Here is an 18,114-nt window from a genome sequence, read left to right on the forward strand (position 1 = left end):
ACTGATTCAGTGACTGGGGTAATCGGGATGGGTGTGTCAGAGGCAATGCGATTGGCACAGGATAGAGCAGGGTTTAGGGCTGTTGTACATAGGATCGCTATGACTCACAAATGACTCGACGGCACATAACAACAACAACAATAGGATGGAGTTTATATTCCATCCTAATTCTTCTTATTACAATAATTACTTCACCACAAAATAGACAGTTAATCATTAGCTGGAAAAAACATCTGAATGATAAAACTTTAGGCACCCAGATACATCCACTGGAGGGTCAGCTAGGAGTTGGTTTTGACTTGATGGCACAACACATATTATCGTATCTTTATAAATCTAATCTTATTTATCTTTGGGGTTGGAGACATTGCACATAAATTTACTGGCATTAATTTACATACACATTTTAAAATGTATACAAATCATTAAAATTTACTATGAAGAAGAATTGGATGACATTGCAATTTTATCAATTGCAGTAACAATTCCACTTATAAGTTTTGGATCATCTAGATTAGCCTTGCAAATTGGAATGGTGTTTCTAGTGAAGAATTGTCGTTCCTTTTTTTTTCTCTTTTCCCCTCTATTTTGAGCTAATGTCTCACTGCTTGCCAAAGCTGCTTATCCACTGTGGCAAAGTGATCAGCATTTGGGGTCATGCTTTCAAGCAACAGAAGCCCTTGCTTGCTTTGCTTAGGAAAATTAAATCTGTACAGCAGTGTTTTCAACAAGTCATAAAATTGACCATCTGTGAGAGTGATAACATCAGCATATTACACACTGCAACTTTATATGCAGTAAATATTACTAATTATGTTTTTAAAAGGCTAAAGTATGATGCATCATAACTTGAATACATCATAAATCAAGGACTAATTGCATTGGGAAATTCTGCTGTCAGAGACCTCTCCAAGGTACTGAGAAGCAACAATGTCAGTCTGGAGACTAAGGCGTGCCTGATAAAGGCCATGTTCTTTGCCATTACTTGCTATGCTTCAGAGAGTTGGACAATGACTAGGGATGATCGAAGGAGAGTTGATGCCTTTGAGCTTTGGTGCTGGAGAAGAGAATTGAATATATGATGGACTGCTAGGAAAACAAGTTCGTCCTGGAGACGGTGAACAGGCTGCTCCTTGGAGGCAAGGATTCTGAAACTTTGTCTTACATACTTTCAACAAGTTGCAAGGAGGGACCAGTCCTTGGAGAGGGCTGTCATGCTTGTGAGTGTGGACAAACAGTGCAGGAGAGGAAGACCCTCGATGAGATGGATTGAGTCTGTCACTGGGGTAATGGGGATAGGTGTGTCAGAGACAGTGAGCTTGGTAAGGGATAGAGCAGGGTTTAGGGCTGTTATACATAGGGTCACTATGAGTCACAAGCAACTCGATGACACATAACAACAACATGTGCAATAAAGTATTTTGTTCAATTTCCTTTTAAGAGTTAACTGTGTCACGCTTTTTGAGATTTCTGTTTAAGTAAATTGTCTGTTTTCTCTCCTGCAACATTTCTTCAGGTTCCATGAAAGCAGTCAGATGAGTTCCTTGGTTGAGACTTTTGTCAGTAAAGCTAGTGCTCTCCAGCGCCAGGGAAGAGCTGGGCGCGTCAGAGATGGCTTCTGCTTCCGAATGTACACCAGAGAAAGGTTAGGTGGAACATATGGAATTTAACACACGAGTAATTCAGACTGTGTGAAATCTTCTCATAATATGAGAACTCTTTAGAAACATTTTTTATTCTCTTTCAGATTTGAAGGCTTTATGGACTATTCTGTTCCTGAAATTTTGCGTGTACCACTGGAGGAATTGTGTCTTCATATTATGGTAATCCCAGGGGAACTCAGATGAAGTTTTTTTTTTTCCTTCATCCTTTTTCAGAAAAGCATAAGGATCTAAAATTATCTTACATTGCTCTATCTTCCCCATTATATTATTCTTTAATAAATGATGACATATTTCATATAAATAATTAAAGATAATTTTATGTAAATACCATTTTATAAGTGAACTCACTGTACTTTGTGTGGAAAACACACTTTATAAATTAAAACAATCTCAACCTAGACCTCAGCTGGGGGGATGTTGCTGATCTTTGTAAACATTTGAGCATTATCTGGTGTTGGTTTTGATTCTTTTAACAGGGATTAGTATTGATGGTGCCTCTGCATTCATTAGAAGGATATTACTAAACACCCTAAAGTACACCAGTACAGCACCCTCAGCAAAGAATTAACTGATCCATTGGCCAATAGATTGAGAAACCTTGACTAGACTTCCTAGACTGACAGATCTAAAATCTCCTTCAATTCTCCGATATTTTGACTCTCAGAATCAAGAACAAAGAAAAAACCTTACATGTAGATAGAAAATTTTATCCTTATATCCTTACCACACAGACATATGCACACTCTCCAATAAAAAGAAAGGAAGAACCTTACTCACATACACATTATTTTCTTTGCTTAGAAGTTGAATAACCTCAAAATTGGTTTCAAGTTGACCATCTCTTTTTTGGCAGTTTTGATTCTTACTATATACAACTTTCTCATTATTTTTTAAATTGCAGAAATGCAATCTTGGCTCTCCTGAAGATTTCCTCTCCAGAGCATTAGACCCTCCTCAGCTTCAAGTGATTAGCAATGCAATGAACTTACTCCGAAAAATTGGAGCTTGTGAACTGAATGAGCCTAAACTGACTCCATTGGGCCAGCACCTTGCAGCCTTGCCTGTCAATGTCAAGATTGGAAAAATGCTTATTTTTGGTGCCATATTTGGTTGCCTTGAACCAGTGGTAAGTCAAATAATGATGATACTTTAGTTTATATATCATTTGGGCTGAGAAATGAATTTGGAAATAGTTGTTAACTTTTAATTTCTTGTCTTTAAAAAAAAATTTAAAAAAACAAGTAGGCTGTCTGAACTAACATCAAAGTCCAGAAGCCTGACTGCTTAAGAATTTTTTAAATATAATGCTTAAATTTTATATTTATTTAAGTGTACTGTCCATTTAAAATGTCCTTGTGGATACTATTTTGAGTGGGTTTGAGTTATGTAGGCTTTGCTATCAGATATCCCACTTGAAATATTTTCTTAATCGGATATACAGTAGATGATTCTTAGGAAAGTTTGAACAACATAAACTTCAAAGGATAGAAGCAAAACCTTCCAACTTTTGGGGGGGGGGGGTGTTTATCTGTCTGAACCAGCATTCCCAGCAGTTCTAGTTTCTCATATTGTTTCAGAATGAACAAATTCTGTTTATGTATTTTAATCCCTGGGTCTCTTTGCCTCCTGCGCCAGTCCAACTTTCTAACTTTATGAAGCTAAGCCCTTTCTGGAACTACAAATCAAACTTTTAGAATGGGGAAAGTGTAACTTGACCTTTTATTCCTAGTATAAGAATAGGTACTCAGCAAAGTTGTTCCAGTCTCTGCCACAAGAGTTGATCTGCAACAACACATGGTTATTAGAGAGACTTAGTTAATTTTAGGGAGCATTGCAGGTAATAGAAAGCCAACAGGCTAGGAGTGGTGATAACTAAGCTGTTATTCTAGGATCACCTCTAACTATATGATAGACTTGAAATCACTTAAACATTCAATATGTTGACTTTTTTTATTATATTTAAATTTCTGATTTTGGTGATATTGACACTCCTTACTTTACAGAGATGGTATATTTTAAATTTTTTAGAAAGTTAAATTAAAAATAACCACTTAACTACATGTATTTGGATTTATGACAGGCCTGTCTGTCCCCATTGGTCTCTTCTAGTGTTGTTCCATGCCAGAGTGAACTGTAGCCCTAAACCATTGCCTGGCCTCCTTGCTCCTAGGCTGCAGCACTGAAGTGGGTTGCACAGTATAAATAACTTTTTAAAAAAACAAAAAAAAAAAAAACCCCAACCATTTAAAATTAAGTTGGCTGTTACCATAAAAATTTGCAGAGTGGGGTGGAGTGTACTAGGTAGGAGGTGGGGGGATATGAAAGAATTTTTCTTTTACTTTTCAAAGAGAGGAGCGACTGGGGGGAGGGGTGAGCAGGAAGAAAAGTGCAACAATGAATGAATGGAAATCCAAAATCTCTGTAAATGTTCATTAAAATTAATAAAATATATATTTATTTTTAAAGGACACATGCAACTTACAGTATAATTGTTTTCTTGTTTCTTTTAAAAAGTAGCCTTAAAATATATCTTTTTAATAATTATAATTTGGTTATTTGTGGACAGGCAACACTGGCTGCTGTGATGACAGAGAAGTCGCCTTTTACCACACCAATTGGCCGGAAAGATGAGGCAGATCTTGCAAAGTCAGCTTTGGCTATGGCAGATTCAGACCACCTGACAATCTACAATGCCTATCTCGGGTATGAAGTAATCTCAGAGTTGTCAGTAAGCCACTGACCTGTGATTATTTACTTGTAAAAAGCTTATTTTTTATTTTTACTCAATGATTACATCTAAGATTCATTTTTAGTTAATTCTTGGTCAAAGTGTAGTTAATTAGCTTAGAGATTCGTATTTGTATAAATTCTTCCCAAGATTTAAAAACCAATGTATTTGTATTATACCTACATACTTCATATTTAAAATATTTGAACGATCTATATACTATGCAATAGTATAGAATGGGAATCTCAGAACATTTGTTCCTACTTATGCGAAACATATACTTGGACCAGAAGGCAGTCGTCAGAACAGAGCAAGGGAACATGGTTCAAAATTGGGAAGGGTGTACGCAAGGGATGTGTCATATCTTCATACCTTTTCAGTCTATGTAGAAAACAGATTATCGGGGAGGCTGGGCTCTATGAGGAGAAATGTGGCATCAGGATTGGAGGAAGACTCATCAACAATGTGCATTATGCAGATGGCACAACCCTGCTTGATAAAACTGAGGAGGACCTGAAGCACTTGCTACAGAAGGTCAAGGACTACAGCCTTCAATATGGATTGAAGCTCAGTATCAAGAAAACAAAGGTTCTCACCACTGGGCCAATTGGCAGCATCCTGATGGATTGTGAAGAGACTGAGATTGTAAACAGCTTTAGTTTGCTTGGCTCTACAATCAACAGTCTTGGCACCAGCAGCCAGGAAATTAAAAGATGTATTGCATTGAGAAAGTCTGCTGTCAGAGACCTCTCCAATGTGATGAAGAGCAGTGATGTCAGTCTGGAGGCTAAGAGGCACCTAATAGAGGCCATGGTCTTTTCAATCATTTGCTATGCATCAGAGAGCTGGACAAATGACTAGGGTTGAGAAAAGGAGAATTGATGCCTTTGAGCTGTGGTGTTGGAGAAGAGTATTGAATATACCATGGACTGCTAAGAGAACAAACAGGTTCATTCTGGAGAGGGTGAAGCCAGGCTGCTCCTTGGAGGCAAGGATTCTGAAGCTTTGTCTGATGTACTTTGCACATGTTGCAAGGATTAACCAGTCTTTGGAGAGGGATGTCATGCTTGTGAGTGTGGAGAGACAGTGCAGGAGAGGAAGGCCCTCGATGAGATGAATTGACTCAGTTACTGGGGTAATAGGGGTGGGTGTGTCAGAGACAATAAGATTGGCACAGGATAGAGCAGTATTTAAGGCTGTTGTACATAGGGTCACTAAAAGTCACAAGCCAACCAAGTGCACATAACAACAACAACAATATATTATGCAAAGGCATTTGATAGTGTGGTTCACAACAAACTTTGGCTAACTCTGAGAAGCATGAGAATCCCAGAACACTTGATTATGCTTATGTGAAACCTATACTTGGACTAGGAGGCAGTCGTCAGAACAGACCAAAGAAACACTACATGGTTTAAAATTGGGAAGGGTGTATGCCAGGGATGTGTCCCATCTCCATACTTTTTTTTTTCATTCTATATGTGGCACAGATCGTCCAGGAGGCGGGGCTTTATGAGAAGTGTAGCATCAGGATTGGAGGAAGATTCATCAATAATCTGCGTTACGCAGATGGCACATCCTTGCTTTCCAAAACTGAGGAGGACCTGAAGCACTTGCTGCACAAGATCAAGGACTGCACCTCTCAATATGGATTAAAGCTCAGCATCAAGAAAATAAAGATTCCAAGAAAACAAAGGTTCTCACCACTGGGCCAATTGGCAGCATCTTTATAGATGGTTAAGAGATTGATACTGTTTACAATTTTAATTTGCTTGGCTCCATAATCAACACTCTTGGTACCAGCAGCCAGGAAATCAAAAGATGAATTGCATTGGAAAAGTCTGCTGTTAGGGACATCTCCAGAGTACTGAAGAGCTATGATGTCAGTCTGGAGATTAAAGGTGCACCTGATACAGGCCATGGTCTTGGCAATTATATGCTATGCATCAGAAAGCTAGATAATGACTAGGGATGATAAAAGGAGAATTGATGCCTTTGGGGTGTGGTGCTGGAGAAGAGTATTAAATATACCATGGACTACTAAAAGAACAAACATGTTCATTCTGGAGAAAGTGAGACCAGGCTGCTCCTTGGAGACAAAATTCTGAAGCTCCATCTGACATACTTTGAGCATGTCGCAAGGAAGGACCAGTTCTTGGAGAGGGATATTATGCTTGGGAGGTTGAAGGGACAGTGCAAGAGAGTAAGACCCTGGATGAGATGGATTGATTCAGTGACTGGGTAATGGGGATAAGTGTGTCAGAGACAATAATGTTAGCTCAGGATAGAGCAGGGTTCAGAGCTGTTCTGTATGGGGTTGCTATGAGTGGCAGGCAACTCAATGGCACATAACAACAACAACATACGTATTTATATATATATACAATAATCTATTACTCCAATCCTTGAAAGTGTTATATACAGTTGATAGCTCTAATTATAGGCAAGAGCCCTCCTATTTAAGTGACTGCAGTTAAACCAGGGAGCACTGGTGGTCTAGTGGTAAGAAGCTGCAATCCCAAAGTTCAGATCCACCAGCTGCTCCTCCATTGCGATTAAACTTCTTCTGAAAACCGCCTGGAGGGTCAGCTATGAGTATATTGCAATTCAGCAGTACTCAACAACAACAATTAAATCTTATTTTGGTGGGTATCTCTCTGCAAAAACGCCTTTGGGGAGGAAATATGCTGAACTTTGGTCGTTTTATTTATGTAGATGGAAAAAAGCTCGACAAGAAGGAGGCTGTCGTTCTGAAATGGCATACTGCCGGAGGAACTTTCTTAACAGAACGTCACTGTTAACCCTAGAGGTAAGTCTTAATCCAGTGCTCTAATTCAGCATTATTTGGTTGATCAGCAGCTTTATTTGCAAAGAGGACTCCCTAGAGTATTATCTGACACATATAATGTTTAATTAGCATTTATTGAATTAAATTAATGAATTTTAAAATTTTTTGTTAATACTTCTACCAGGTAACCTATATGCGTTACACAATGAGTGAAAAAAAAAATTTTAGAAAATGGAAGCAACATGATTTCATAGAAATATCACTAGCTTATAAGAATTCTTTATTGAATAACTCAGAGGGAGTGGCTTAATTAATTTCTTTAGACTTTAGTCACTGAATATTAAAAGAAAGAGTTGAAGAGAGAGAACCTACAATTTTTCTCAGCTGTGAAACTTTTAAAAAATTTTTCTAGGGAATTGTAACTACACTATGGAAAAGAGAACAGCATAGTGAACCGTTGATACCTATTTCTATAATTGGCCAGTTTCTGCCCCCGCCCCTAATCCACAGTGAGTTGTTCTGCAAACCCAGAGGCCTCCAGAAGAAGCTACTCAGGAGAAAGAGGGCCAATCTTCTTGTGATTCACAGAAATCCCGTGTATGATGAGTTTCTTCCGACTCAATAGCAATGAATTTTGAGTTGAATCTTACTCTATTTTTATTGCCTTTATTTTAACCTTTACCATCTGGATTATATTGAAGCAAATACCAGACATCAGTTCTATATATCTCTGAAATGTAAAACTTAAAGAAAAAGAAGAATATTAGCAAACACATTGTCATGGAGTCAATCTAACAGCCCTATTAGACAGGGTAGAACTGTCCCACAAGGTTTCCAAGGCGACAGTCTTTATAGAGGCACTGTCACATCTTTCTCCAACGGAATGACTGATAGATTTGAACCACCAACCTTTTGATTAGCAACTGAATGCTTTAACCAAGTATAGTCAATGTTCAAATGTTCCTGGTTATCTCATAAATGTTATCTTACAGCTAGTTTGTTCCAATCAGGATCCAAACAAGGTCTGCACATTTAATCTGGTGGTTGTGTTTCCAAAGTCTCTCTTTTAGTTACCCCTCTTTAGTTTTTTTGTTCCATCTGCTATTTATTTTTCTAAGAAACCAGATAAATTGTCCAACAGGCCAAGGAGTCCTTGGACTGTACAAATTTTGCTTATGTACTGGACTACCAACTAAAAAGTACCATCTGAGGTACTTGCCCAAAGGTATCTCATAAAGTTTAACAGTCAGCTTCTCAAAGGTCAATTATGAAAACCTGATGGAGTGATAGAGAAGAATCTTTCCTTTTTTTAATACTTGATTGCTCTAATATACAATTTATTTAACATAAGATAAGGTAAATGCTTGATTCTGTCCTTTCACTTGGTTCCCCACATCTTCACAGATAATCAGTGACATTTTTTTCCATAAAAATGTTATGAACACATTGATTTAAGTATATTTGTTTTGATCTACTATGGATGTTAAATATTTCATATTCAAATTGTCCTATCTGTGGCTAGTGAAATCCCTTCACATTGACTCCTGGGTCTTTTTCATGTAAGTTCCGCAATATTTGATAATGTCCTGCTTTACTATAGCAAGACAGATGTTCCAGCTTTTCTTGCATATTTTATACCTCTGACTTGAGATCAACTGTTGTTCCAAAGAGATCTGTCTTTTTTCATACTTAGCCAAATATCAACCAGGTACTTAGCTATACTGTGTAATAAACTAATTATTAAAAAAACACCCAGGACATCATACTCTTGTGCCGAGGTGTCCAATTTCATAAGTCTGTGTTTAAGCAGGGAAATCTGATGATTTTCCCCTTTACTCAAGTTTTGACTGAAGTTTAGGACTAGAATTATTTCTAGGAGCATAGAATTATAGTTAAAATGTAAAGACAAGTGCTTGTTCAAGGTAAGACCCTCCCACAGATAAATGTTTTTGTTCTTAGTGCATGGCCTGTTCTTTGATATTTTCTAAAGAAAGATGGTATTTAATGTATACAGACATGCTTAAAAATTATACATTGTCTCTGACATAATTCCCATATTCTAAATTAATATTTAAAATGTTAAAGATTTTTCATATTCTAAATTCATATTTACTCTGGAAGTCAGCTAGCTGGCTGCCTAGCATCTCGATGGTGGTCTTGTCTTGATGGCAGTCAGGCAAGGGAAGTTTCTGGGGTCTTTTTTGTTGTGTGTTGCTGTTCTCTTTCCCCCTTAAAAATGGGTGGCCCCTGATCTTAGACTAAGAGTAAGGGTGGAGGCCTCCTCGAGGGAGTGGCTTTAAAATCCTGTAGGATTTTTATTTATTAATTTTTGAAGAATATTCTTTTAAAGACACAGCAATTATTTGTTTGCTGTACTGAACAACTTGTAGTTGTTGTGATGCTAAACACTATTCCATAGTCCTGTCAAATACTGTAATGGTTACACATTATGTACAGTGAATGGTTGGATGAGCTTTCAGATTGATTCGTGTTGGGAAGCAGGAGTGGCATCCACTTCCTAAACTAGATGCCTCTGGAAATCCCTCAAACTCTCTTATAAATGTATAGAAATAATGTTAATTATGAAACAGAGTTCAGGTCTTTTGTGAAAAGCCTACTCTGAGTCATACTCAACAATACTTAAACACTGCTAAATGAGAGTGGTGCTGTTATATCTGGAAGAATAGTCTTCCCTTTGCACATCACTCTTTGTCAATATGCTGTATGAAGTAACCTGTTTTCTATGATGCTAAACCTTGAGGCATGGGGATATCAAATACCATAATGGCTTCCCATTGTGGACAGTGTTCAGTGGAGCTCCCAGTTGTAAATTAGGTTGTGAAGCAGGAATGGCATCCACTTCCTAAACCATATGCCTCTGGAAGCTCTATGAACTTGGAGAAACAACAGATAGCAATGGAAAGCCATTAGGTCTTTTGTTCATAGAGTCGTTATGAGTCAACTTTGACTTGACAGCAATCAACAACAACAACAAATTCATATTTAAAAAATTAAAGATTTTTCTTCATAAAATTTGGCTTACAACCTTTACGGAATTTAACATAACTGCTGGAATGACAGTAGGGATATGTCTAAGTGGAATGGCCTTTGTCCTCCACTCAAAGTTGATGAAGTGCTAAATTCAAGAAAGCCATCTTTGGGTCACCTGTCCAGTATTCAAGATGTGGAAAGCTTATCATCTCTCCTTGTCTAATTCTCCCTACTCTAATTGCTCCCCTTTCTTTAGTGAGCATTTGCATCACCTCCCCTGGACTATAAGGTTTTAGATCGCTTTAACCCTGTTTATTCCAGAAGCTGTCTATTTGGTCTTTCCTCCCCTGAAATCAAAGTGCCTTCAGCCCCAAACCTAAAATCTACAGAATATCCTAAATGTAAATATCACCTTTTAATCCCTTGTATCCTGTTTACTTTGAAAAATGTTTATCCTTCCCATTTTCCTATACTATTTTAACTGACGAGTATTACTAAATGTAGAAAGATATATTCATCTATAATGTTAGAGTAAATTGAATTTCCATTAATAAAGTTTATCTGAATCCTGTAGAAAATGAAAGTGAGACTCTCAGAGTAATTTTGACTGCCTTTTCCCTCCGTGTAATTCTGTTTTATCCTCCTTTAAATAAAAATGTCAGAAGAAAAGAGAGCTACTGTTGAAGTAGGTACAATAAGTGAAAGTATATCCAGGCACACTTACTACTCTCACATCTTAGACATTCTTGGCTTTATAATATCCAGGGCTTCTTTTTGTTTTCCTCCGTAATAGTATTTGGGTTAATTAAATACTAATTTAGCATAATCTTGATTTTTATCAGAACAAGAGTACAAATTCCAAGGTGATGTGCAGTTTCTCTATTTTAATCAATTATGATCTTGTCCCTTTTTAACATAAACCAACCTAGGATATAAAACAGGAGTTGATAAAGTTGGTCAAGGCAGCAGGATTTTCATCATCCACAACCTCAAGCAGCCGGGAAGGAAATCCAACTCCACAGGCCCTCTCCTTTCAAGACATTGCTCTTCTTAAGGCTGTTTTGGCTGCTGGACTCTATGATAATGTAGGGAAGATCAACTATACAAAATCAGTAGACGTTACTGAAAAGTTGGCTTGCATGGTGGAGACAGCCCAAGGCAAAGCACAAGTTCACCCTTCCTCTATAAATCGGGACTTGCAGGCTTACGGATGGCTTTTATACCAAGAGAAGGTAAAGTGCTCACTCTTACTTTAAACCCATTCGTTCTTAAGTTCAAATAAGCAGAGCATATTTTAGAAGTCATTCAAATTTAACAGAATTCAGCATGTATTCTCAAATTGACATATTCATTTTCATCTTTTAAATCAAGATGTGCAGAATATGAAAACCCAGCTGAAAAAAATTGCTTACTTCTTGTTAATTTAATGAATGAGAAATATAGAAAGTTTCTACTCCGACCTCCATTACCTTCTTGAAAAAAACAAACTTCTTCCTACTTGTCCTTTAATGTTAGGTAAATTTGTTTCTGACTTTGGATCAATTGAGCCAGCTCCTTCTCATGACAATTTCTTTATTACAGTCACGTTTACTTGCTACACGTGAAGCTTGTGAATCACTGAAAAAGCTTCAGGTCTTTTCTTGCACTACAGGAAGGTGAAGTGAGAAAGAACCATATGCACTTGTTCCAACTTATCTACAGAGTCTTGAAAATAATGAGAGAAAAAGCATCTCAGAAAGAACCCAGAGCCTTAGATCAGGACACAGAAATAATTTTAATAAAAGAACAGGGGGTGTAATAATAATTAAAAAAAACACCCCACAAAACAATGATGAATGGTTCTCATTGGTGGCCCAGGAACTACCTGTAGTTAAAAGATTTATAGTCCTTGAATGCTTTGGAGCAGAAAAGGTGTAACTTTGGAAGGGAACAATTGGCTATTGTGTGCCATTTCCAATCTGGGGGAAGACTGGTTGGAGTATTTGAGCTATGATTTGACAGCAGTTGAGTCACATTAGCACCCAAGGTAACTTAATAATAAATCAGTGAGCATTTTGAGACACAGATGCATAATCATTCCATTCTCTTCATTTTTAGCTTACGGCAAATTAGTTGTCACTGGTTTTTCGGTGATAAAATTCTTGCCTTCCATGTGGGACACCATGTTCAATTCCCAGTCAGTCAGTGGAAGTTAGCATGTTGCTGTGACACAAAACTGGTGTCAGGGACACTTCCAGACTAAAACTGACTAGGAAGAAAGGCCTAGAGCTGTCCGCCAATGAAAATATGATGGATCCTAGCTATTTGATGCCTTTGTACATTGAGTCACGTTGAGCTGAGGCCAGTAAGACAAGCTAACAATACCATCATGAGAATATGTCAAATTGAAATAGCTCAATTTCAAATTTATTTTTTTTTTTTGCTTAATTTAAAGTGTATCTCCTGTAAGAAGGATCTATCATTTTAAGCACTGGCTTATATAACTCCCCCTGTATCATAGAATTGAAATGTGACAAATGAGAAATTATAATTGTGGCCATCTTGATCTAACAACCAGATACTTGGCACCTTAATATTTATAATGCTTTTAAGTGTTATAAATTCACAGATACTGAGTGATTATTTTTAAATTGACAAATCATGCATATAAGAGAATGTAAACATGTAGCTTTACAAAATCTTGTTATACCTTATCATAATCACACTTGTTTTAAAAAAAAATAATTGCTTACATGAAAAAGATGGACTTTTGTAATTTGGGGCTGTGATGTTGCTTTTTCATGCCTTTTTTCCTGTGCAGGTAAGATATGCCAGAGTGTATTTGAGAGAAACTACCCTGATAACGCCTTTTCCAGTTCTTCTTTTTGGTGGTGATATAGAAGTTCAGCACCGGGAACGCCTTCTCTCTGTTGATGGCTGGATCTATTTTCAGGTATACAGTCCAACTGATTTTTTCCATAAAAGTTTCTACTTTCAATGTCATGAAATACATTTTTAAGAAACAATCTAATAAGAGTGTGAATAATTTCTTCCTATTGTTGAACTTAAATTAGGAAGCTTCCTTATTTTATAAGTCTTTTAATTTCAAATCTGTTAAATTTTAAAAGCCCATGATATTATTATTATTATAAATTATATTTATTATCGATAACAAGTAAACATTCCATTCATGTTTAACATTTGGATTCATTTCCAGTTTTCACATTTTGAAATAACAATGCTAGATTCCTACAAGTGGAATTACTAGGGCAGAAGACATAAGCAGCTTCATAGTTTCCATGCATATGGTCAGGATTCTTCTCTGGAAAATTTGGTTCAACCATCAGTGCTACCAGCAGTAAATGTTATATTGCTGTAGTCTCAGTATAAACAAGTGATCAGTTTAAACAAAGCAAATATAACACATCCTATTATTTTAGCATAGTAACTCTCTATATTGTACTGTTGTTAGGTGCAGTTGAGTCAAGTACAACCCATAGCAATCCTGTGAACAACAGATCTGAACTCTGTCCTATCCTGTGCCATCTTCACACTTCCTGACACACTAAAACCCAATGTGGCAGTCACCAGGTCAATCCACCTGGTTGAGGGTCTTCCTCTCCTTTGTCAACCCTCCACCCTTCCCAGCATCATGTCCTTCTCCAAGGAATAGCACCTCCTAGCAGTATGCCCAAAGTATGGGAGATGAAGCTCTATCTTCTTTGCTTCCAAAGAGCACTCTGGCTGCACCCTCTCTAAGACATATTTATTGTTCTTTTGGCTGTCCATGAGATGGTCAGCACTCTTCTCCAACACCACAGCCCAAAGGCATCAATACTAAAGAGCTAAATTTTAAATGAGTCTTGAAGAATATATGCAGTTCTTACAAACAAGTATGATGGACATTTTAGAAGTGGTAGAAGTGTCTAGGAGCCCTGGTAGCATAGTGGTCAAAGCACTTAGCTGCTAACCAAAAAGGTCTGTTCAAACCCACTAGCTACTCCATGAGAGAAAGATCTAGAAGTCTGCTTCTATAAAGATTTACAACCTTGGAAACCCTATGAGGCATTTCCACTCTGTCCTTTAGACTTTCAGCGAATCAGAATGGGCCTGGTGGCAGTAGAGATTTAGGAGTAGCCTGAAGGCACCATTATAGCACACCAGTTAAGCATTCAGCTTCTAACAGAAAGGTTGGCAGTTCAACCCACTAGCCACTCCTTGGAAAAAAGATACAGTTATCTACCTCTGTAAAGTCTACAACTTGGAAGTCCTGTTGGGCAGTTCTACTTTATCTAATATGGTTGTTAGGAATTGAAATCAGTGGATGGCAATGAATTAGAAATGTTCTAAAACTAGATTGTTGTAATGGTTACAAAACACAATAAATGTACTGAAAAAAAAATTCAGTATATTTGATAATTGAATGAATAGTACAGTTTCTAAATTATACCTCAACAAAACTTTTTAAAAATCCCCAAAATACTGCCCTGATGCCTACAAAATTCATATATGAAAATAAAACATAATTGAGAGGTTTGTATAGCTTACATACCTGATTTACTTTCATTGTATTTTGTGTTAAAATCAAGGTGTGCTATTAAGATAAAACCAAAACTCAACAACCATCAAGTCAATTCCGATTCAGGTTTCTGAGTCTATAAATCTTAACGAGAGGAGACTGCTTATGCTTGTCTTGTGGAGCCACTGCTGAATCCAGCTGCCAGACGTGCACATGGCGTATATAGTTGGACTGTGTTGCCAGGGCGCCTTGTGCTGAGGTAGACTGTAGATGTGGGCTTTACCTTAGGAGCCGTGGTGGCTGAGGAGGTGAACTGTTAGGGTGCTCACCATGCTGTCAGCAATTCAAACCCACCTGCGGTTCCACAGGAGAGATGAGGTGGTCTCCCCCTCACATTAGGATTCGCAGGCCTTGAAACCTGATGAAGGAGCCCAGTGCGTCCATGTCACCTTGACAGTGGTGGGTTTGGATTTTTGTAGTTTTAGTCAAATCAAGATGCTCTAGTGCAGATTATAAGGTGTGTATATGTGTGTGTGTGTGTGTATGAATAAATATATATGTATATTTCACCACACTGACACTGTCCTGGATTAACGTTGTCTAATTTTTCATCTCTCAACAGGCCCCTGTGAAAATAGCTGTTATTTTCAAGCAGCTGAGAGTTCTGATTGATTCTGTTTTAAGAAAAAAACTTGAAAATCCCAAGATGTCCCTTGAAAGTAAGTAGGGAGAATGAAAAAAAAAATTTGTAATGTAGGTAGAAGATCAAACATGTATGTATCTACATGTGTGTGCATATCCATAATAGGCACACCTTATTTTTAGGGACGTAGCATTTAATGTGGTTTTTGCAAATTGAAGGTTTGTGGCAATCCTATGGCCAGCAAATCTGTCAATACTATTTGTCCAACAGCAAGTGCTTACTTTGTGTCTCTATCACAATGTGGTAATTCTTGCAATCTTTTAAACTTCGTAATAATACTATTTTGTACACTTAGTAGACAACAGTGTAAACCTAACTTTTATTTGCACTGGAAAACCAACAACCTTGTGTGACTTGATTTATTGTGATACTTGTTTGATTGCAGTGATACAGGCTCAAATCCACTGTATTTCCCAGGCATGCCTGTATACAGATATGTAAACACATGAGAAAACTTCTGAAAAGTCAGAAGATAAATGCTAGAAATAGAGTTGGTTTGTTTTTTAACATTGGAGTATGCAACAACATGTGGAGGCCTTAAATTTCACATGATTAGAATTTTTTTCAGTATATTTCATTCTGAACTCCATCAAGCTCAGACTGTTCTTGAGCCTAATTATCTTCTAGGGACCTCTGGTGACCTAGTGAATGGTAGGGTCGTTTTACCAACCCAGAGGCACTCTGTTTGAATCCACAGCTGCTCCAAGGGAGAAATTTAGGCAGTCTCCCTCCATGTGATTTACTGCCTCAGTTAGGAATTGGCTCTGACTCACTGGAACATAACAACAGTTACCCACCAGGGAGCGCTGGTCGAGTGGTCCATAGGGAGTTGTACTAACACAGAGGATATTCCTCTGGCAGTTCAAATCCTCTCATATTTTCAAGGGAGGAAGGTAGACAATCTCCTCCCATGCGATTTACGATCCCTGAAAATGAATATAATATAAATATTATTGTTATGTACTCACTAAATTAGAGCTGACTAATAGCTGACCTTCCACAGGTTTTCACAAGTTGTAAGTCACATGAGAGGAAATTACCCATCCTGTGGAGCGCTGGTGAATTCGAACCACATGCCTTTGGGTCGGCAGCACAATTCCTTGCTACTAGGCAACAAATTACACAGATATCTCTAGTTTCGTAGGGAATATTACTGATAATAATTTTGTGTTCCAATTTAGGAAGGTCTTTAAAATTATGTATGCCTTTTTACATGCATTGGAAAATTAGCCAGTGTTGAATTGGTTAATGATTTTCTTTTTCTTCCACTCAGATGACAAGATTCTACAAATCATTACAGAATTGATAAAAACGGAGAATAATTGAAACTGAAACTCTTGGCCAACTGCTTTAAGATTTAAGATGAAGATACACAGTCATGATAGTATGTGGACCATCCCATTAATATATCAGTACTTAAAATGTTGATACTAGCCACACTTAGAGGTGGCATGGGAAAAGCACATTCTTTAAACATGTGTAATTTTCTAGTTCCTTTTTAATGAGGATTATTCTCAACGTATTTGCCACTACATTTACAATAAATTCTTTGTTATCATCAGTTTTGTCTATCATTATAAACCTCACAAGGATTGTGTCTGAAGTCTCTGCAACGTAAGTGTTTTAATTCCCTCTCTTACTGCTCCCTCCACTACCCTCCATCCTCCACTGGCTCTTGAAGTCTGTAGTATATGATCTTCTTGACCCAGAGGAGAAAATGAACTCCAAAACCAGTTATAAATGTAGATTTTCAAGAAATTAATTACTTCAGCATTTAGTTCTTTAATAATCAAAATTAAAACTTCTGTAAATACATGCTATTAGTAGATAACTATCCATCTCAGTGGATTGTCACAGTGACTGCTGCAGTGTCTCTTGTGTATAAGGAAGTGTGAGGATAGAACAGCAGGATAGAAGCGCAGGATAGAACAGGGTTCAGAGCTTTTGTTCATAGGGGTGCTATGAGTTGTGCTCAACTAGACGGCACCTAACAACAATCCAACTCAGTAACATTTATTACAAATAAAGATGTAGTGCTGGAAGGTAGGTCTTTAAGAACAGAAATTGCTAAGGCTCCTGTCAACCTTGAGATGAATAATCAGCCTCAGAAACCCATTAAGAGAGTTGCCATGAGTCAGAATTGACCCAATGGCAGTGTGTTTTAAAGTTTTGGTATAACTACTCTGATTGATGGACTGCCAAGAAAACAAACAGGTCTGTCTTGGAGAGGGTGAAACTAAGTCTCTCCTTGGAGGCTAGGATTTTTAAGCTCCACCTCACATACTTTGGGCACTTGGCCAGGAACAATCGGTCCTTGGAGAAGGACATCATACTCAGAAGGGTGGACGGAATAGGAGAGGGAGACCCTAGATGAGATGGATTGATACAGTAACTCGGGCAATGGCGTGTCAGAATTAGTGACACTGGCTCAGGACAGGGAAGGGTTCAGAGCTGCTGGACATAGGGATGCTATGCATTGCAGACAACTCAACCAGTAACCTTCTATGACAGATTTGGAAGCAGGAGTGGCAGCCACTTCCTAAACAACATGCCTCTGGAAACTATGAACTTTGATAAATGTCGATAGTTGTAGAGGGACTTTAGGCCTTTTGTTCATAGGGTCACTATCAGTCGTGCTCGATTCAAAGGCAATCAACAACAACTCTGATTAAGATGAGATTGTTAACAGCTTTAGTTTGCTTGGCTTTACAAACAACACTCTTGGCACCAGTAGCCAGGAAA

General features: G+C 37.7%; 1 protein-coding gene across 1 annotated transcript in view; it reads left to right on the forward strand.

Annotated features, from left to right (window-relative positions):
- The window catches only part of DHX29 (DEAH (Asp-Glu-Ala-His) box polypeptide 29), a 64,790-nt gene extending 47,660 nt beyond the window's left edge, over positions 1-17,130 (forward strand). Inside the window, exons 19-27 of the mRNA XM_006889559.1 lie at positions 1,517-1,645; positions 1,748-1,823; positions 2,566-2,790; positions 4,231-4,367; positions 7,108-7,201; positions 11,101-11,403; positions 12,972-13,103; positions 15,292-15,388; positions 16,646-17,130. Coding sequence (XP_006889621.1) covers positions 1,517-1,645; positions 1,748-1,823; positions 2,566-2,790; positions 4,231-4,367; positions 7,108-7,201; positions 11,101-11,403; positions 12,972-13,103; positions 15,292-15,388; positions 16,646-16,698 — 1,246 coding nt within the window. The 3' untranslated portion in view covers positions 16,699-17,130. The remainder of the gene's footprint in view (positions 1-1,516; positions 1,646-1,747; positions 1,824-2,565; positions 2,791-4,230; positions 4,368-7,107; positions 7,202-11,100; positions 11,404-12,971; positions 13,104-15,291; positions 15,389-16,645) is intronic.
- The last annotated feature ends 984 nt before the right edge of the window (positions 17,131-18,114 follow it).

Source organism: Elephantulus edwardii, unplaced genomic scaffold (assembly GCF_000299155.1).
Source record: "Elephantulus edwardii isolate Elephantulus edwardi_28Jun2011 unplaced genomic scaffold, EleEdw1.0 scaffold00079, whole genome shotgun sequence".
Lineage (NCBI taxonomy): Eukaryota > Metazoa > Chordata > Mammalia > Macroscelidea > Macroscelididae > Elephantulus > Elephantulus edwardii.